The sequence below is a fragment of the Drosophila hydei genome, unplaced genomic scaffold (assembly GCF_003285905.1).
Source record: "Drosophila hydei strain 15085-1641.00,03,60 unplaced genomic scaffold, DhydRS2 tig00000001-arrow-pilon, whole genome shotgun sequence".
NCBI lineage: Eukaryota > Metazoa > Arthropoda > Insecta > Diptera > Drosophilidae > Drosophila > Drosophila hydei.
In genome coordinates, this window is record NW_022045643.1 from 5,097,470 (window position 1) to 5,117,763 (window position 20,294).

General features: G+C 40.5%; 5 protein-coding genes across 9 annotated transcripts; 3 read left to right on the forward strand and 2 right to left on the reverse strand.

Annotated features, from left to right (window-relative positions):
• Nucleotides 1–8,726: 8,726 nt before the first annotated feature.
• LOC111605625 (zinc finger protein CG2199) lies at nt 8,727–11,535 on the forward strand. Of its 2 annotated transcripts, none has more exons than XM_023324277.2 (3): nt 8,727–8,980; nt 9,042–11,383; nt 11,454–11,535. In XM_023324277.2, the coding sequence occupies exons 1-3, from the start codon at nt 8,840–8,842 to the stop codon at nt 11,458–11,460; spliced, it is 2,490 nt and encodes an 829-aa protein (XP_023180045.1). In that variant the 5' UTR covers nt 8,727–8,839; the 3' UTR covers nt 11,461–11,535. The 2 variants fall into 2 exon arrangements, with proteins under 2 accessions (XP_023180045.1, XP_023180046.1); XM_023324278.2 differs by having other exon boundaries at nt 9,042–11,388; nt 11,454–11,520.
• LOC111605627 lies at nt 11,516–16,346 on the reverse strand. Its single transcript, XM_023324279.2, has 4 exons — nt 15,968–16,346; nt 15,073–15,145; nt 13,549–13,818; nt 11,516–13,485 (listed from the first exon to the last, which is right to left on the reverse strand). Exons 1-4 carry the CDS (start codon nt 16,019–16,021, stop codon nt 11,963–11,965), a joined length of 1,920 nt encoding a protein of 639 aa, XP_023180047.2. The 5' UTR covers nt 16,022–16,346; the 3' UTR covers nt 11,516–11,962.
• An 85-nt stretch (nt 16,347–16,431) lies between these two features.
• On the forward strand, nt 16,432–17,667 carry LOC111605628. Its single transcript, XM_023324280.2, has 3 exons — nt 16,432–16,524; nt 16,584–17,351; nt 17,413–17,667. The coding sequence occupies exons 1-3, from the start codon at nt 16,516–16,518 to the stop codon at nt 17,626–17,628; spliced, it is 993 nt and encodes a 330-aa protein (XP_023180048.1). The 5' UTR covers nt 16,432–16,515; the 3' UTR covers nt 17,629–17,667.
• Nucleotides 17,668–17,888: 221 nt separating this feature from the next.
• On the forward strand, nt 17,889–18,808 carry LOC111605636 (augmin complex subunit msd5). The gene has a single exon (XM_023324293.2). The coding sequence runs from the start codon at nt 17,955–17,957 to the stop codon at nt 18,696–18,698; it is 744 nt and encodes a 247-aa protein (XP_023180061.1). The 5' UTR covers nt 17,889–17,954; the 3' UTR covers nt 18,699–18,808.
• A 58-nt stretch (nt 18,809–18,866) lies between these two features.
• LOC111605637 (acyl carrier protein, mitochondrial) lies at nt 18,867–20,238 on the reverse strand. 4 transcript variants are annotated; one of them, XM_023324296.2, is made up of 5 exons: nt 20,116–20,238; nt 19,904–20,059; nt 19,562–19,591; nt 19,280–19,408; nt 18,867–19,122 (listed from the first exon to the last, which is right to left on the reverse strand). In XM_023324296.2, the coding sequence occupies exons 2-5, from the start codon at nt 20,045–20,047 to the stop codon at nt 18,943–18,945; spliced, it is 483 nt and encodes a 160-aa protein (XP_023180064.1). In that variant the 5' UTR covers nt 20,048–20,059; nt 20,116–20,238; the 3' UTR covers nt 18,867–18,942. The 4 variants fall into 4 exon arrangements, with proteins under 4 accessions (XP_023180064.1, XP_023180062.1, XP_023180066.1 ...); XM_023324294.2 differs by having other exon boundaries at nt 20,134–20,237; XM_023324298.2 differs by lacking the exon at nt 19,280–19,408 and having other exon boundaries at nt 19,484–19,591; nt 20,134–20,237.
• Between the last annotated feature and the right edge of the window lie 56 nt (nt 20,239–20,294).

The window sequence follows — 20,294 nt, forward strand, 5'->3', positions numbered from 1 at the left end:
TTGGACAACGCAACAATTTTGTTGTAATTTTTTTTATATTTTTTTTTATAATTTTTTTTCTGTTGTCTTGCATCTGTTGAGTTATGAATGCAAATGCGCAATGCTGCTCAGCTCAGCTCAGCTGACAGTTGGCAGTTTCTATCGATGTAGTGCATCAGCAACAGATGTGCCCCTAACAGCAACAACAACAACAACAACAACAACAGCAAAGCGACAAATTAGACACGATTGCAGCGAAACACGATTGCCTGAGCTGGCGAATGAACACAAATAGTATATGATACGAACATTAGAAGCACATATATACACATGTGTCCATATATTTGACTGTTGAGAATATATATCTTATATGAACGCTCCAAAATGACGGCTAGAAATTCATTAAGCGGGGCAGGAGTGGGAATGCATGCTGCAGCCGGCTGCCATTTGAATGATATTCATCAGTTACCCTTTTTGTGCTAATTGGTGTTAAATTGTAGTTGCGAGTGCTGGGAGCAGGGGGAGGGGGTGGGTGGTTAAGGAGGGGGCTGGCGAGTACTTAGCTTGTCTAGGGCACAGCTGTGCGCATTTCAAATGAGATTTATATTTATTGAGCTGTGCAAATGTGAGCAGCTGGCAGCATTTAACAACTACACACACGCACACACACACTCATATACGCCTACTCGTCAGCCTCCCCCTTGCCCCTAAGCATACACAAATTATATATCAATCAATTGCATTTAGATTTTAGCTTTTCCTTGTCTCAACCTTGAGCTGCACTCGAGTTGTTTGACTGAAATTTCCAATTGCAAGTGCAGACAACAACTGGAGCTGCCCTCTCCGCACCCCTCTAACTACTCCACTGCCAAGTCAGCTGCTCATATTGATTGCGATGATTCAGTAAAATGCAAATATTTTCAGAAGTTTTTGTATTTTTTTTTGGCTGAGTTGTTTTTTGTTTTGTTTTGGGTTTTTTGTTATCTTTTTTTTGTTATTTCGTGGAATTCTTGTGCGCATTCTTAGGAAATATCGCATATAAAAACGCAGCTGGCGCCAGCAAATAAACAAACATAAAACAAAAACAACTCAACCAAAGTAAATTCATCAAGCCAAAAGTCGCTCAGCTGGACTATGGCTTAAAAAAACTTGACTAGCTACAAAATAGATTTATTTTACTTATTTATAGCACTTAATATATCAACTGAGTTCATTATAGTGTGTATAAAATTCGTTCAGCTTTTGCTTGTTGCTTTGTTGTTGGTCAATGAACGCATCCGATTTCCAGTTTTTCTATTTGAATTTCGCACCACGCTGCGTATGCTTAATATTATTTTTCTTGTTTAAAAGGCATCTATAATTAAGTTATGAACAGTTTTTTCTTTTGTTTCTAAATTGCTGCTAATTAACGCCTGACTGTTTTATAGTTTTGTTGTTTATGGCCAGATTTTATTGTTTTTATTATTGTTATTAAATTCTTGCGGGTGTTCAAATTGAAGCTGTTTCCATAGAGATTTACTTGCCTTTGCAGCTTGTTTCGTTGCACACTGAAATTTGAAATGTTTTCTTTGCTTTTTATTTGGAGTTTTGCAAGCTCGCTTTATGCACTTGAGTTTGCCAGCCGCGCCTTATATAAAAAGGGTTTTTACTTAGTTAAATTTGGTTGGTTTTGTTTTGCGTTTTACTGCTCGAGCTTTTGTTTTACGGTTTACAACATTGCGCGTGAAACTGATGAGCCGCCGCAGCCGGGCAACGACAATCGTCAACTGTCATTCAGTGGGACGACACTCGAGGCGTTTAATGGCCAAATAAACGCGACAAGCGTCAAAATTCGACAGCAGCGCTGCCAAGCCAGGCAGGTAACTGCTGCTGCCTGCTGCCTGCTAGCCGCCTTCAAGTGCACGCCCCTTGGCGGCGGCTCATCAATTTTTCATTTAATTTAAATTTAGCTATGTACGTGCACTTGGCCGAGAGCCGTGATCGAACCACAGCCTAGACTAGGGACAAGACCAGAGCCAACAAACGAAACGAATTCTTTTCACCTTGCATTCCGTTGACGATGACGCGCAACTCCGAACGATGACGTGGCAGTTCGAGGCGGCTCGACGTTCTCACTCAGCCCATTTGAATTTGCTTCGATTTACCCAGACGTGCCAAAGCTATCAATGCGTCCAATTTGTGACCAGGGTCAGAGTGGGGAGAGAGCAGGGGCAGGGTGAAGCTGAGTTAGCTGCTGTTTGTTTATGCAATGCGAGCTGGAGCTGGACTTCAAAAATAAATAAAAAAGGTCAGCAATGTTCGTTTATTGTTTTGACTAGAACTGAGCGACAAGTTCGTTGCCTAAGTCTTTTGTTGTGCGTGTCTGGTTTAGCTAAAGTGCGATAAATGATGCATTACCGGAAGCTATTCGCTTTTTTCATTATTATAAGTGATGTTTTTTTTTTTCGAAGAGTTCATAATTTGTGAACGACTAGCAGATGCTCTATACATAGAGCGGCCACAACTTAGTCAACTAAGGTACAATTTAAAAGACCAAAAACAGGTCCATAGCTGACCTTTGAAGAGCATAACGAACGGAAGCAAGCAAATCCATAGAAATCAAATGTAGAAAAGAAGAAAAAATATGTAAGAAATATGCAAATAGTTGTAACTCATTATATAATATCGTGTAAAATATTATATGCCCCCCCCCCCCCCCCCATGATTGATGATTTCATAATTCAAATATCAATTTCAGATAAACCAAATTACAAATATTTTGAGCCATGCTGAGCTGTCGCTTCCAATTTGCCAGCTCACAGAAGCCAATTCTCCATAAAGAGTTGATAATAAAATCGATTCATTAGACCAAAAACAAAGTGGGAAAAAAGCATTTACAATGCAAAATGCTAGTTATATAAATGCGTGTTGTGTGTGGGTGTGCGACTGAATTTGTAATTCCGTGCACGATATTTACGCGGCTCAGCGATCTGAAACTGGGAATTTGCAAATGATCATTCATAAATTTCAATGCTAATGGTCTAAGTGTGTGTGCAGCTATCGCAAATGAAATCGAAGCCGACAGCCGAGAGCCGAGAGCCAACAGGCGACAGCGCAGAGCCAAAGTCGAAAACTGAGTCGCAACAGAGTCTCAAAGTTTGCTTCTATAATTAATGTGGCTTTTTAATGCGATTTTTAACAGAAGCATTCGACACATGAACGACATGCAAACAGTAGCAGAAACAGATGCGATTCTCGACTCGACTCGACTCAGTCCGAGACATTGATATACTTACTGGCATGTGTGATAAGCAGGCCAGGCGCACTGATAAGGCGGCCAGGGTCAGCATTTTGTAGCTTGGCTCAAACTCTGCCTCGCCGCTTCCTGTAGCTTAGCTCAACTTGGCTGGCATTGAACTTCCTCGCGCACGTAGCCTCAACAACAAAAGCAGCTCAAACATTAAGCGAAAATATGGGTAATTGTGTCTGATATTGTTGTAGTCGTAGATGTTGCTGTTGTTGCTTTTGTTGCTGCTGCTGCTGCTGCTGCTGTTTATCATTATGCTGACAATTATTGTTCAGTTAATAACAAATTGCTACAAGTTCTAGAAATAAGACCCAGGCCCGACAACGAAGGTTCCGCAACTCATTTGAAATTCTGAAACACTTCGACAACGAAACGTTAATAGAAACCCAACATCGACATTGTCATAGTCATATAGTTAATACTTTTCCATTTGGAGGCACCTTGCGTAACAAATTTGGAGAGCATTAAAGCAGATATAGTTCTGCTGTCTAGTTATGTGATGTAAAAACATATGATCTATGGCTAGTTCATATTTTTATCTATGCGAACCAAGGCTGCCAGTCGCTTGGCTAACTGATTACAGGCAATTAGAGTCAGCTTGAGAAGCTTTACTGATCATAAAGGAAGAGTTAAGTGTTTAAAGCACTCATGAGAATCGCTAAGAAGGGCAATGCTTGAAGAGCAGGTCTCAAGTATATATAAATTCTTTCCCATTGATTGATATTGTAAAACAGAGTAATATATATCCTGGCACATATGCATAGCCTCAGCTTACTGAAAGCTCTAAAGCAAAACGCCTTAAATGAATAAACGGCAAATCCGTGATGAGAATCGCAGAGAAGAGTAGCTAAAGATAAGAGAACTAGAACTAATCGCTGTTTAATGTACCAAAATGCCATCATTGACATCCTTGAAAATACCTTTAAAAAATTTGAAAAGAAAAGAAATTTATGAAAATCGCAAAGCAAGGCACTGCTGAAGAAATACAATAAAAAAACATAAGCAATTCTATACGAATCCAAAATGAGTCTTGATAGATGCTCAGCATAGCAAATAGTATAAAGCATAGCTAATCGTGGTTTGCCTGTGTCCCTGTGTGGTCCGTAGTGCTGCCCCAGCCTGTGGGGATGTGTGTGCAGTAAGTCACACGCCGTTCCGCTTTCAGCCGGATTAGCAAATGTATTCATTATTCATTATTCATTGATGGACAGCAATGCGGAACCAGAGATTAGCGTGCTTTCCTTAACGCCAAAGTATATGATGCCGCCAAAGCTAGGAGAGTACGAGCGCCCGCAGCAGTAACGCCCCATTTGCCCTTTCGATTTTCGGTTTTGAAGTTCAGTTCAGTTCAGTTCTTTTCAGTTTTTGCATGAGCGAAACGATGACAGCGTTTGCCGTCAAACAATTAAGGCTAATTCGACAATGCGCATTTGGTCTTTGCCAGGTTGAGCGCGGCTTGGCTTGGCCTGCTGCCGAAAATATTGAAAAAATCATTAATCACAATTTTTTTTGGCGAGCGTGCGGAACGAGCTAAACAAATTATTTGTCACACAGTGCGCATCGCTTGGCAAAACAAAGCAATTAGCTAATGAACACTTATCGCATTTCGGTATCTCGGCTTCACAGCATCGAATCTTAAACACGCGACCCGCTGCTCTTGGCACTCGCAAGCCCAAAAAGGCAGTTGACCCGGAAGTGCGGGAGCTGTTCCAATTACAGCACAGCTTCATATTCTAGAAGATAAAACTTTGCTCTAAGCGATTCCGAAACAATGGAACTTGACAAGCTGACAAGCTGTTCATAATCCAGCACAGTTTATGTGCCATGCTATAAGTGTCTTGCATAGCTCATATATTTTATTGTGTAAAATCTGTTAACTCTTTTTATCGCAGCATTCGAGCTAAGATCTCTAATGCTCCTTTTTAGTCGACGTGCATAAATAATCTTGGTTTCCGCATTGTTTTGTTCATCAATGAGTTATTCATTGCGCTTACATTTTTCGATACAATAGATATGTTAATCTCTTGGCATAGTTGGCTTTAAAGGAGCTGCAGCTACAGGTCATCTCCTAGTCAGCTATGCTCGACCGATCTACAAACGCTTTTTCCATGTATTTTATACACAAGTTATATATTTATTCTTTAATGGATTTTTGCTAATCTTTTCTATTTCTGGCTGCGTTTTTATTAATAATAAATCGCTGCAAAATGACGCTGGCAAGTTTTATTTTGTATACACTGAAAAAAAGGGTCAATGTAATTGGGCGTTAAGTAAGTGCTCATAACAATCAGAAGAAGGCAACCATATAGTCTGGTCCCAATGACTCTGTCTTTGTGTTGATCATTATGCAGAGGATATTGATAATAATTATCATAATCATGCGGCTGCTGTTGATAATGAAGAATGATTAATAATGACAAAGGCTATTCTGATAATTATTATTATTATTATTATTATTTCTAAATTATGGTTATACTGATTATAGGAACACTGATGGCAATGTCTTTGATTTGTATGGACTCAGGGTATTTGTCAGTCAAACACTCCCGACTGAAGCAGCCCTGCTTGCTAGATAATAAATCGCTGCAAAATGATGCCAGCAAGTTTCTTAATATTATTGTCATAATTGTTGCTGTCGTTGTTGTTGCTGTTGCTGTTGCTGTTGTCATCGGTGTTGTATTCTTTACTGTTAATGATATTGTCAGTGGCATCGACACCGCACATCAGGTGTATTTGCTATTGTATCTGCTCTGCGCGCATTGGCTTGTGTTATTGAAGTGCGATTGTCGAGCATAAGTACGCAGAGGCCTTTTGCTGGATTTCGTCTTAAATATAGATAATACTGGGATAATTAAATAGCATTACAAAGTCAATGTGATGCAAATATATTTTGGTCAGCGACTTCCGCGTAGACATAAAAACAGATCAATGGGGTTTTTTTGCGTACATGCCCCAGGGACTGGCAGTTAGTGGAGTAATTAAATTGATTTTGTTTAGCGAATGCTTGATTACAAGCTTAAAGTTGTTCAATTAAATTTAATGCACACATTTATTAGCAAAATAAACATTCAATTTCATTATCTTTATTTGTTCGTCTTATTCTACATCTCATCCTTCTTCTTCTTTTTCTTTTTCGTCGTCATATTGTTCATTAGCTTATTTTTAGAAATCAAATATAGAGACCTCTGCGGTTTAGTGATGCTATTTTTAAAGTAATTCTCCACACCGATTTAAGACCTCTATTTTTAAATGTAAAGGCATAATGGCTATGAATTAGCTGAACTTTATTTTTGGCTTAACTTCCGCGACTGTGGGAAGTCGCAAAAAAATAAAACAAAGCCAAAACAATAATAAAACCAAAAAATATAGTACTTAAAATATGGTTGGAACTCAAATTACAAATGTTTAGCTTCGTTTAGAATCCGACTTGGATAGCCTTTAACATGGACCACAAAATGTTTGGGTCAAGTGTGCACACGATTTTTTGTTGCTGTTGCTGTTGCGGCGGCTGCTGCTGTTGCTGTTGTTTATGCCTAACGACAATCCATTAATTCTGTAAATGCTTAAGTGTATTAATTAAATTTATTACGTAAACACTGCAGTTAATGCCTCTCTGGATGCCTGACAATTAATCAAAGGTGACAAAATCGATTACCTTGATGCGAATTAAGGCAAACTCTTTAAGCATTTGGAGCAATTGAACATTTAAAATATATTACTGAATATATACTAAATAAATACAGAATATATAATAAATATATACTGGTTATATACTAAACATATACTGAAGAAATACTAAATATAATACGGAATTGTAAATATATACTAGATATTAATAAATAATTCAAATAAAATAAAACATATTTTACGTAAGGAAAAAATACAAATATATATATAAAAAATTATATATATGTAAAATAAATACTAAATACAAATTAATCATATACTTCATGTGTATACTTAGCGTTCTTTATAATATGTAAATTAGTTAAATGTTAATAAAGCAAGCTTACGGCTTAAAGAGTTCTTTGGAGTGAACACCCACCAGAAGGTAGAACGCTTGTGGCGTTTCTTACCACTATATTGTCGGGTTGACAAGTTGGTCAATGGGTTATTATGATAATGAACTCAATTACGGCACAACAGCTTTAACCATCATAGCCGGACGACCGCCATAGCCAGCCGCTGTTGTAATTTGCTTGGCCTTGGGCTGCCGCCGTCGACGTTGCCTTTGCCGTTGCTAGTGCTGCTGCTTGGCAGATTTCACAGCTAGAGAAACTTCGTTTCGGTTTCTATTGAGAGTATATTCTGCTTTACACAATGCCAACCGCTCGACTGAGCAGAAGAAGAAGCAGTTGTAGTAGTAGCCGAAGAAGCACTAATAGTAGTTGAAGAAGAAGAAGTAGCAAACAGCTGGCCAGGGCTGGAGGTCAAGTCGGCTTTGATCGAGTTAAGTAAATCAAGTTTACGTATAAGGCCCAGCCGACCAAACAGGGCATGAATCGAGAAAACATACAATTACACCACAGCCACATTTTTAAATATTAATTAGAATTGTTCAGTTGTTAATTAAGTGCGGACGGAGTGCACCTTTCTCGCAGTCGGTCAGCCACAAGCTGATTTATAATATTCGAATTCGAATTCGAAATCGAATTCGTTTCTTAATTGAACTCTTAATTTGCGCCAACGAGTTCAAGTACATAGCCAATAATGACTGAAGGCAAACTAAATGCAAAAATGAAATTCCTTAAAGCAATTATGCGGAATAAGTACATGAAATTATGTAGCTTTAATGGCCAATTGTTCAAGCAAATACAATATTTGGTCAAAAGTCTTTAAGTTCCCAGTGAAGCACTCGATATAGCGAATATGCCATGTTTGGAAGACAGGGCAAATGGCTACTGTAAAGTGCTTGCTTATTGAATTCGCTTTGCGAGAAATCAATCAACAAATGATTGCGCTGGGGTATTAGTTAGGTACCGAGCATTGTCATATGACCTTCATTAAAATCAAACACATTTTGCTGTGCGAACTTGAGTCGTTCAGACGTAATTACTGTCAAGCGGAATCGGATACTAAATTCCATGCCAAAAAATGCAAATGTTGACCGAGGAACTACCTCGAAAAGTCCAACGACTCTCGTGCCAAGTGCCAAATGTGGCGACAATTAGGCTTAACGAGTGCTCAATCACTCTCAGCTGGCCCAGAGAGATAAGCTTCTGCATTTACTGGCACGTTTGGGCATTTATTAAAATGGTAACAAAATCCGGCTGCCCCGAGGTGTGCTAATTTTTTTGAAGTAAACGCAGATCAGGGGCAGCTTAATGCGATTAGCCAACAACTGTAGCCAGTTGTATTTGAGCTGTCGTTATTTTCAAAACGAGGTAAGCAGCAAATATCGATAAGTTTTAGTTATATCGATGATTGACCTAATACTTATCAAATATGCAGCCCTGGTCATGACTATTACATTAACACAACGCTGCTGCTTAGTAGTGTGACCAAGTTTCCGCAAATTTCATTGGTGCAAACAACGTGCTACTTTGACTTCAAGCGTTTTAAATATAGGCCAAAATGAGCGGCAATGTAAAGAAGGAGTTAATCCTTTGTGACTATTGTCAGATCGGAAAAGACAGCAATCAGATTTATACGACCAGGAAACAATTTGCTGGCTGCAAAATCGTTGACATTTTGCAAAATGTCACCCAGCGTATCGTAAGTACAGTCCAAGATGTGAGATCATTTGCATATACAATTTTATATATGTATATTTCAGATACCGGTCACAACACCAATTAAGTTATGCAGTCTGTGTGCTTCCACATTGCATGCCACAACAGGCGCTATCGCAAGAGCTATTGAAATGGTTTCAAAATTGTTGCCAGCTTCCAAGAAGCAGGTACAAATTGAGACTGTTCTAATACCTGATGAGGAGGCCGACGATGAGCCGACAAAGTCAAAGTCAATCCGCTTGTCAACTGTTGATGTACAAAGTCCCAAAGTACCGGCTAAGCAAACTGAGGTAGCCACACCAAACAAATCCATTAAGAAAATCATAAAAGAAGCAAACAGCACGCCCACTGGCGTTCAACAGAGTCCAAAGAAGCTGCCCGCCAAGGCAAAGCAACCACAGACAAGCACACCAATAGCAGTCCCACCGTCAACTCCTAAGAAACAACAAGATGTCGAGATGAGCCTACAGAATGCCGTTAAGGTAACAGCAGCCAAAGAAGCGCCTAAAAAGAACAACGAATTCAATCAGTTGTTCGGCTCACACACTGATACTGTGTCAGATTCTGAAGATGAAGATGAAGATGAGGAAGATGGTACTGCAATTGGCAACGAGAAGGCAGAAGCTAAGAACATAGCCATGGGCTTCGAGTGCAAGCTGTGTGACTTCAAGTCCACCTATCCAAACCCAATGAAGAAACATTTAAAGGAATTGCATGGTCAGAAGCGTCCACGCATTTACAATTGCTTAAAATGTACGAAATGCTTTGGTGTGTTGAAGTCCCTTAAGGGACATCTGTTGACACATGGTATTACTGAGCAGAGTGATGAGAAACAAACAGTTGCTGATCCACAGCTGGCAGTGTTAACTGCCCTGAAGCCAAAGCAAAAACCAATTGTTAATAGCGAAGATACCGTTGACCTCACGAACACAAATTCACCCATACTAAAGCCCGCCGGGGTGCAGGGTCAGCCAGATCAACAGTCTACCAAGTTTCAGTGCGAGATGTGCCAACTTGATTTGAATACCGTTAAGTCTTTACAGGATCACCTAAAGACTGTGCACAACATCGAACGTCCCAAGGCATTCAAATGTGATGCGTGCGAATCTCATTTCATGTACAAGACAACAATGGATCGCCACTATAGGGTAAAACATATGGCTGATGATGGCACAGAGACGGCCAAAAAACAAGCAGCGCCGGTTAAGATTAAACTTAGACGTAAGACGATTGCAGTCGAAAGTAACGTGATTGCAAAGGAAATCAACATGGAAGATAGCACCACACAGACCAGTTTTCCAATAAAAATTACAGCCAGGCGCAAGACTATCACGTCGGAGGTGAATAAAGCGAATGAGTCACCTATCAAGATAAGCAAGCAATCGCCAATTAAAAATCCGAAGCAAGTGTCAGCAAATGGCGAGAAAGTCATTACAGAAGCTATCGATGGAGCCATTGAGGGAGTCATTGACGAACTTATGGAGGATCTTCCAACGCCGAACCAGAGCAAACCAAAGGTGGTCAAGTTTGGTGATAGTGCAACTGTTGCAGACACGCCAAAGAAGCTAAAGAAACCAACACAAGTACTCAAAGAATCTTTTGAGTCGCTTTTGGAGTCGCCAAGCAAGAATAAATCAAAATCAAAAGGCGAGCAAATCCTAGTCACGCCTACCAAACAAAGCAGCAAGGCCATAGATGAGCTAGAGTTGATTTCGCCCATACAAAATGACAAATCACAGAATAATATAGATTTGCAGGAGTCACTGATCAGCAAAAAGAGTAAGGCCAAAAATGAGATAGATACGCTGGATTCATCACAAACTATAGAGAACGGCACGCCCAGTAAAAAGATAAAAACCCAAAAGGACACTTTAAACTTATCACAGACCATTTCCATAAATGGATCAGCTAAGAAATCGAGCAAGCGCAAGCTGCGAGAAGAGGAAACATCACAGGTGGATGCCGATGATGAGGCTGAAGTGTCAATCGCCTCAAAGTCTCTTAAGAAGTCAAAGGCGGACAAATTGAAGCAGGCAGACATTGACACCATCGAATTGCTCGATGAGATCAATCCCAATGTCAAGCCGCACAAGCGCACAAAACTCGACTCGATGGAGCTCTCCGAGTCGGAACTGAGCTGCAGCGTGTGTAGCAAGGTCGTTGGCTCACGCAAGCGTCTCGATGCGCATATCCTTAAGAAACATACCATAAAACTAACGTGTCCCAATTGCAAAGTGGTCTACACCGACAACTTGGAGTACGTGAAACACTTCTCCTTCTGCAATGCTGTGGATGGTCTGCCGTGCGGCATCAAGAACTGTGAAAAGGTCTTCGCCGCGGCCAATTTCCTATGCTCCCACTTGAATAAGAAACACAAAAGCACACAGTAATGCAAGTTTTACTACAGAAGTAGTCTGAAAAATGTCCGATCTTAACGTAAATCCTTACTTTTTCAGATTTTAAAGTGGTTCAGCTGGCCTTAAAGAATGCTCCAATGACTGAATATTTTATTTTGTAATTTTTTTAAGAAGATGAAACTTTTTGTAATGAGTACAAAACCTTAAATAACCCAACAAAATGGACACAGTTAATTAGAAAATATATATTTTTAGTTTTTATATATTGTTCCGACTTTCATGTAAAGATAAACAATAAGCGTAAATGTAATTTACAAAAAAGAAAACCAACAACAATTTGAGAGCAGTTTGTCTAGCAGAGCACTTTCTATATAGATATAGATTTATATATATTAAAATTAGATATATATTTGTTTTTTTTTTTTCTACATGCGTTGCAATATGATTTATGTGTAGCCTTAAGACAAAATCCCAACAGAAATGATTTACGCAGATCCCGCGCGTAACAAAACAAATAATGAAAACAATTTACTAGTTCAACTTTTCTACTTAATGTGTACTCTAGAATGGATTATGATGATGATACAGGTGCAGCGTTTGCCTGTTTCTCAGGATCCGACCTTGCTATGAATCTCAGCTTGGGCCACCTTCATAACATCGAGTGCGCCCTTCTCGATGAGTCGCTCGGCCAGAGTTTGGCCCAGCCAATTGGCCTTCACGTAGATGTCCCTGCTATGGCATGCATGTTGATAGAGTCCACAAAACAAGTTGTCCACATCCTCAATGAGCACAGGCAGTTTAAGCTGTTGCGGCTGTGGCTGCTCCTCATCGGCATAATCGAACATTTGCACTGTCTTCTGGAGGAACGGACATTTGGCGTGACCCGCTTTTTCTTGACTGACTTCGAGGCCACTGCCTTGGTGCATGGCAGAGAATGGGCACTTGGAAGACGTTGTCGCCGTTGTCAACGTCGGCGTCGGCGTCGGCGTTGGCGTCAGCGTCATCGATACATTATCCGGCTCATCGCCACTGCTGGGCGGTAGCGTAGATAACGCATTAATGTGTGTGACCGGGCACTTCCCCGCACTGGCATACGAAATCTTTGTCTCGTTGTCAACAAACGGACACTCGCCCATGAAATCCTGGCCAACGTTCATCTGCAGCGGGCAGTGAACAGACGAATTGGCATTGCTGGTGTCAGCATCACCGCCACCTGCATCTCCGCCAGCGCCCAATGTATTGTTATTGTCGTGACCAACCACGGGGCACTTGCGTGCCAGATCGATGTGACGCTCGATCAGCTCCTCCATGGAGTAGCCTGCCACTGGAGCATCCTCGCATATGACTGGTGGACTGCCTTGTTGACGTGGACTATTCGTGCTAGAATCGGATCCCGAGCCAGACCCATTGCCATTTCCATTATCATTTCCATTGCTAAGCGAATTGTTGCCATTCCGTGCACGCTTATTTGATGGCGGGGAATCGCAGCTGTTGCTGTCATTACCGTTGGCTATTTCCTGGGCCTGCTGTTGCTGTTGCTGTTCCTCATTACCGGCGGCACGTTTGCGTCGCTGTATTTCTGTTTCCGACTCATTTAAGGCACAATCCAGGTGCTCGCGTATCTCAATAGCACCATCAAGACTCCAGACGGCACCTGTAAGCGATAAGCCCACTTCTTCCTCCTGATTCTGCTGCTGCTTCAGCTGCTGTTTGTTAGCATTGTTAATGGTGTTTGGCTCGCCTTTCAGTTTGCTCCAAACGGCAACTGGAGCAGAGCATCCGCCGCCTAAAGTTTTCAGGAAGCTGCGTTCGGCCAAAATGCGGCACGTAGTATTTAGGCACATAAGCCTCTGCAGCATGCCTAGCACATGAGCATCGTTGGCACGACACTCGACGGCCAGAGCGCCCTGGCCGACGGCGTAGAGCAGATCTGTGGGCTCCAGCACCTGGCTGATGCGACTCATCCAGCCCATGCGCACGAGACCCGCCTGCGCCAGTATAATGCCCGCGAACTTCGAGTCCTTGGCATCCAGCTTGGCCAAACGCGTATTCAAATTGCCGCGAATGTCGCACACTATCAAGTGCGGATACTGACGACGAATCTGTGCCGTGCGACGCAGTGAAGATGTGCCTGTTGACGATAGATTATGAGAGTTAGTTGGTGGCCTGCAGCTACAACAGTTGCTTAGCTTACCAATGACACTGCCTTTGGGCAGCGAGGCAATGGTGTGACCCTTTAAGTGCTCGCGCAGCACCAATGCGTCACGTGCATCCTCGCGTTCCAGCACTGCGCCCACAGCCATGCCCGTTGGCAGCGCCGTGGGCAGATCCTTCAGCGAATGAACGACAAAGTCAACGCCGCCATTACGCAGCGCATCCTCCAGATCCCGGGTAAACAGGCTCTTCTCCCCAATCTTCGGCAGCGAAACGTTCAGCACACGATCCCCAAATGTAGACATGGTATCTGCAAGGTCAACAATAGATGCAAATGAGTTTATTTATTTTTTCTACTGCTTCGATCTCATTTGGTGTTTCCCTGTCAGTCCAACTGATATCATTTCTTATATAATCAGAGATAAAAGTGCGCCCCTCCAATCAAGCGTAACACGCAAACGAATTCAGTTCAGTTCCCCCATTCAAACAAAAATACAACACGATAACGAATGCTCTTTTATCTGCACGCAATGCTACTAGTTCTAGGCCTTATCAGGCGCTGAATTTGCCTACGAACTGGGCGCTATTTAATTGTACTTTATGAAGTTCTATTTTTGGATAGAAATTTTATATATCTAAACGGGATGTTGCGTGCTCCTCAAGGCTCACAACATTAAATTTAATGATAAAATAGTGTGCGAAATAACATTTTATGCTGACTGGACTCAATTATTTCACTTTATTTCTTCACAATTTAATTATAAGAAGAGTTGTTGAGTAGATTTAGTCCTTACAAAGGAATTAGATTGATTACATATAGGAAAGAATTTTAATGTGTGCGATCAAGTTTTATGTTTATGTATATTTAGTAAAAAAAATACTTAAAACAAATGACTATATTATTTACTTTCTGAAGCGTTTTTATAGAAGTTATATATGATACAGCTTTACATGATTATTTAGTTATTTTATTGATAAACAAAAATGTGTAAATATTTGTTTCGATAGAAAACAAATATGTGCAGGGAAAATTTTAGCGAGTTTTGCATTTATTATCAAGGCTAGATAATAATAATATATATATAGATTTCAATAGATGCTTATATTATGTCAGCAGCACGTTTGTCAAGTTACGATAATATAGTTAAGTGTGATTTTAATCTATAAACAACAATCTATAAAGTTATTTAGTAAAAAAGCAAAACAAAAGCAGAAAGAAAGACATTGACATTGAGCAAAATTTTGGCAAAAGGCACGCGAAAGAGACGCAACAAAAATTTTAAAGATAAAGTGAATACAAAATTAAGAAATTCAGACACGCCTCTCTAAAAATCTCGAGTTTTTCATTGCTTTAGTAGCAGCAATGAGTTGGGGAAACTGCTGATTAAATTTACCGTAAGTATTGCTAAATAGATAAGAGAATTGTGCTAGGCCACATAGAATTCATGAGTCATGGTGAAACATAATAAAATAGTAATAGTAACGCACGTTTGCAAGAATAATAAATACTTGTGTAAACAAAAATAATACGAAAATGCATTTCCTATTGGAAACTTTCACTTACGTATCTCGAACTTCTGCTTCGGATATAGTTTCTGCAGTCTTCCGACGACATGTTTAGTCTGAATGAGCGCTAGCTGCAAGAGAGAAGATAGTAGAAAAAAGAGAGGAGCATAAGTAAATGCTTTCCAGTGCACATGCTAATGTCAAATGTAAATGAACTGTAATTGGAGAAAAGAAGTAGGAGTGGGAGAGGGAGAGAGTGAGAGCGAGCAATTTAGTATAATTAATTGCGGTCGCTTCCAATAAGATTCATTGTCGCAGCTGCTGTTAGATTTGTTTTTGTTGCCAGTTGGCTTTTCGAATTTTAATTAGCAAAGTAATTTAAAATATATGTAAGCAATTGTGGCCTTGATAAAGCCGAACGCCAGGCTAAGACAAGTATAGCCAAGCCAAGTCGAGCCAATCCGTGACAAGCACGACTCAAATGGCTAACAAAATATGGTCAGAGTAATAAAAAGATACAAAACCTCACAAATCAAACGACAGGCGAGTGCGGGCAGATATATATTATTATTGCGCCAGCTTAAGGAGAGCAATACCAACATCAATAGCAGCAGCAGCGCAGTAACAAATTTAAGCAATGCGTGAGAGCTGCACGAATCTGAGCTGCTGTTGTATAATACTAACCAAAAAAAAATAATACACAGTCACAGTCAGCAACAACAAGCAGCAGCGGTATTTTTTTGGGCGAGCAACAAGTCTTGCTCTTGCATAAATATGTGTGAATCGAGTTGTAGCGGAAGAGAAAGAGAGAGAGACAGAGGGAGAGGGTGCAAACAGTACACGGGTGAGCGTATACGACATGATTGAAATTCAAATGAAAGTTGACTAAATCGAATGCACATATTTCAGCGCACTCACACACACTTACATACACATTCATGAATATTCTTTACCTCACTCTTTCGTGAACCAACACGAATGACCTTTTCCTTTTCCTGCGTAGACATCTTAAGTTTCTGTTATTATTGCACAATTATTCCTATTAGACGTGTGTGGAGGTGGTTTAGTGAAAGTGTCTGTGGCGAGGACAAGCAGCAGTAGATTTTTTTTGGGTCACGACTTTTGCACAGTAGCAACGATGAATGATGAATGAAAACTTAAATTCACTGAGTATTAAACACACATTCTTGTTTTATTGTCATATAGACTTTGTACTAGACGGTTTAAAAACCAACCAATGAACCTAATATTAAGGTTTAATGCTGGGCGATACTACGTCCGAGCAAAGAGCAATGCAGAAAGTGATTGGCAAACTGATTGGCCATGCGACAGGGGCCTTGATAGACGACTACTCGATAGCTGTTGAATAATATTCAATCTAGAGATGAAACTATGTGTCGACTATTTAATACTAAATACACAACACAAATAAAGCGATTGCCACCATTCGATAAATACCAAACAGCTGGCGAAAAACAAATGAAAACAACGCGCTGTTGTCATGTTTTTGGTAAGTTATGATTTATTTGATAGATTAACTTTAAAAAATTTTTAAATTATCTACTTCAGTTTATAAGCCGTCCCATGGGGACGCTTGGCAATCGTATGCGAATAGTACGCGAACGCTTGGGCGATAATTTTCTGGACAAGCTTGACGAACTGCATTTGAATGCTCTGCGTACTGGCCTAGTCTCCAGAGCGGATCTACAGGAAGCTTATCGAAACTCGCGTGACATGAATACCAATCAAAATCGGCTAAACTTCTTGTGGCTTCTGGGCATCATATTTTTTATATTGGTAGCGACACCCGTTTTCTATGAGACCATTTCGTTTTTGCTCGGCGTGCGCTGTTTCGTGCCCAACAATCACCTGGTATGGGAGGCAACACGTCCAATCAGCGATTGTGAGTTCTGCAAGGGTGTTGTGGCACCTCTAATTTTACCCAACCTAACACGCGAGGAGTTTGCTCGCTATGCCTACTCCTCGCGACCAATCATTGTGAAAAAGGCCATTGCCCATTGGTCAGCAAAACAAAGTCTCAATTATACATCTATTAAAGAATTGTATGAGAGCGTGCCTGGCTCATTGGAGACCGCATGTCAGTTCCAGCATTTCAATTCAGATCTCAAGTCGTTGCGTGACGTTTTCAAGATGTCACCAAAGCGCGTTAATCTGAGCGAGGGCTCGCCCTGGTTTGTGGGTTGGAGCGTTTGTCAGCCTACGGTGCTGGCGGAGCTGCGTAAGTTGTATCCACGTCCACACTTTCTGCCAGTGGATGCTGAAATGCCAAACACGGACTTCATACTGATGGGGTATGAACAGGGCGCCGTCATGCATGTAATTACAACTGAGCTTAAGTATTGAACAAGCTGTGTAAGCGTTTCTCTATGTTCCACAGTTGGACTACATTCCACGTCTAATGTGGCAGGCACAGCTGCAAGGCAACAAAAGTTGGTTCCTCTCCCCCGCGCCGGAATGCGATCATCAATGCCAGTCGTTTTTCTTCTATGTGGAGCCAGGCGATGCTGTAATGGTGGATACACGCATCTGGTATCATGCCAACACCATACCCAGAGGACAATTCTCACTCACTGTGCAGTCCGAATACGGGTAAATTTTAACATTATATGAAAAAAGTCTGATGAGAGATTTAAGCTGATAGTAAATAAATGTAAATTGACTTGCTATTTTATTATAAGTGAATCTCTCTGTTTAAATATAAAATAAATAGAATGAAATATTAATATTAAATGGTTCTATGAAAATCTTAAGGACTGCGGCATTATCAGCGAGATTAAATTTGAAAAGTTCGATAACTGTTAATACTACATCGATTAATTGAAAACAATCGAATGCAAGCCAGCTAATGCTTTGACGCGCGCGTATGTTGCTTACATTTTAGAAAGTAAAGACGAAAACTAAAACACAAAATTGACAAACATGGACGAAAATTTTAATTTTACTGTTTTTTCTGCAAAATGTAATAAGTACATCAAGGAAAATCCTATCAATTTGAGGGAACTGTGTATCACTAAATCGGTTATAAAGACAAATGACTTTTTAAAAGGCGTCGAAGCCGAGGAAGCTGAAATGGCGCCGGCTATGTCTAACAAAGAACTTGGAACAATGGATGAATATGCAGAGCTTTTCAAAGTATTTGAAACATACCCCACTAATCTGCAGCGTTTACCGAAAAAGCGGGATCTGCAACGCACCAACTCTGCGATTATTAAAGGGACTGATGCCATACAGGATCAAACAGCCATTAACAGTTCAAGCGTCACTCCAGCACTCGGCTGCAGCCGTGTGGATGAGCAGCAGAGCGCTTCGAAAGTTTTCAATGATTATAAGAAGTTTCAGCAGAAGTTACGACAGGCATACAATGAAGCTGCTTCCCTAGAAAAGGAACAATCCAAATGGCTGGCCAAAATCGCACAACTGGAAATGTTTGTTCAACAGCTAGCGAAACTTATGCCTCGCGAGCGTGAGGTACCAAATGCCCTTACGCCTGAAGAGCAAAGTAAGCTGGCTGCCATTGCTGAAAATATGAAGGAGCTTAATTATCTACGTGCCAATAGTCTCACACAGTTGGCCGACCCAGTGGACGCTGCTGGACGCCAGGACACTTTTGTTGATGTCCTAAACTACGCTCTTATGCAAATAAGCTCATTCTGTTCCTCCTAATGACGTAATTTGTTTAATTTTATTATAATGTAACCTTCCCGACATTTTGAATCTATTTTGGTGTCAGCTGTTTATGTTATCGGTTATCGTCTGATATTCGCGCTGCGATCTTCGGTTGTCATGTTTATCGACTTAAATGTAATTTAACGTAGTTTTTTATTTAAATTTTATATATTCTTCAAATTGAATTTGATGCCTTTCATTTAAAATTAATGTGTAAATTTTTAATGTTTTCGCATTACATCTATTCATACACGTCCTCCTTGTCGGCGACGTATTTAATGATGTCGGCAGGTTTCAGAAGCTTTTCAGCATCCGAATCGGGAATCTCAAAGCCAAACTCATCTTCCATGGCCATGATGACCTCTACGTGGTCCAGCGAATCCAAGCCCAAATCATTAATGAAGTGCGAGTCCACATTAAGCTGCAACGAAAACATAATTAGATATTGCAATTAAGAAGATAATTTTGTTATGGCAGATTTGTTCGTTTCTTTTGACGGCACAATAGATTAATTGAACTGGCAAAGGCAATTAGAGCATTGAATTAAATGCGCCTAGGCCATGAGCTTGGTATTTTACCTTGCTGGGATCGATCTTATCGTACAGCTTCAATACAAGCAAGACACGCTCGTTGATAAGCTTCAGCGACAATGGCGGTTTCGCCGAATAGCTGCGCAACGATTGCGTTTGCCAGCGACATCTACTGTCCTGCAATTTGCGCAACCCCGAAAAGAAAAGAACAAAAGAAACCAAGTTAGTGGATTCTCGTTAAGAGAGCTTTACCTTATCGGCAGTCACTTTGTCGTAGGCTGAAACGACTTTCAATACGCGATGTTCAATTTCTTCAAGAGTATTCCTCACCGAGTAGTTACGAACCGTGAACTTCTGGTTCTGTAATAATGTAAGATTTAAAAGGTATAAAATTTGATCCAACCTTTAAAAGTTGCCGGCAACCAAATCAATAAAATATTTAAATTATAAACATATGAATGTAAAAAAATGATGCAATATTATAGTTCCCTATGCTAGACGTCATTTCTTCCTTTAACAAGTCCATGTACGGTAATTTTTTGTAGACACTGTTACCGTAAATAACTTCATTATCCCGTAGAGTTTTCACAATGAGGTTAGGGTGCAATTAATAATTACTTTAATACCCTGATGCTTTTTGCATATATCTAAAGAAAATTATTGGGAGCTTACATGAGTGAGTTGAGTGCCAACGGCAGGCATGGCAATCCGGTGCAGCATCCTAGACTGTGTCTGTACAACGGTTTTGGCGATGCGAACTGTGCTCAGGGCAGCCGCAAATCGGCCGCAGCTACGTGCGACTTGTGTGAACGACATCTCTTGCTTAACCTGGAATACAAATTAAGTATAACAATTTCTGATTGTACCTAATGCAGTGTACACACGCTGCTAACAATATTTACACCGAATTTCACACAAAACGGGGGCTCAGATTATGTAAAAGTTCTGGAGGAGCAAAGGCAGCACAGATGTTGAATAAGTATCGATGCCAGACGTATTAGCATCGATGTTTTGAGTGAAACCGACGCGTTGTGAATGGTTTAAATTGAACAGCTGCCATTCA

Bases quoted from the DNA above. Each gene is read 5' to 3' on its own strand.
- LOC111605625 (XM_023324277.2), top strand. From the start codon at position 8,840: ATGAGCGGCAATGTAAAGAAGGAGTTAATCCTTTGTGACTATTGTCAG. The intron at 8,981-9,041 runs GTAAGTACAGTC...TGTATATTTCAG, and splicing joins AAAATGTCACCCAGCGTATC to ATACCGGTCACAACACCAAT.
- LOC111605627 (XM_023324279.2), bottom strand. From the start codon at position 16,021: ATGTCTACGCAGGAAAAGGAAAAGGTCATTCGTGTTGGTTCACGAAAG. The intron at 15,146-15,967 runs GTAAAGAATATT...TCTCTCTTGCAG, and splicing joins TTGGTTCACGAAAGAGTGAG to CTAGCGCTCATTCAGACTAA. The intron at 13,819-15,072 runs GTAAGTGAAAGT...TTGACCTTGCAG, and splicing joins GAAGCAGAAGTTCGAGATAC to ATACCATGTCTACATTTGGG.
- LOC111605628 (XM_023324280.2), top strand. The intron at 17,352-17,412 runs GTAATTACAACT...TATGTTCCACAG, and splicing joins AACAGGGCGCCGTCATGCAT to TTGGACTACATTCCACGTCT.
- LOC111605636 (XM_023324293.2), top strand. From the start codon at position 17,955: ATGGACGAAAATTTTAATTTTACTGTTTTTTCTGCAAAATGTAATAAG.
- LOC111605637 (XM_023324296.2), bottom strand. From the start codon at position 20,047: ATGTCGTTCACACAAGTCGCACGTAGCTGCGGCCGATTTGCGGCTGCC. The intron at 19,592-19,903 runs GTAAGCTCCCAA...ACATTATTACAG, and splicing joins TTGGCACTCAACTCACTCAT to AACCAGAAGTTCACGGTTCG. The intron at 19,123-19,279 runs GTAAAATACCAA...TTTTCGTTGCAG, and splicing joins ATAAGATCGATCCCAGCAAG to CTTAATGTGGACTCGCACTT.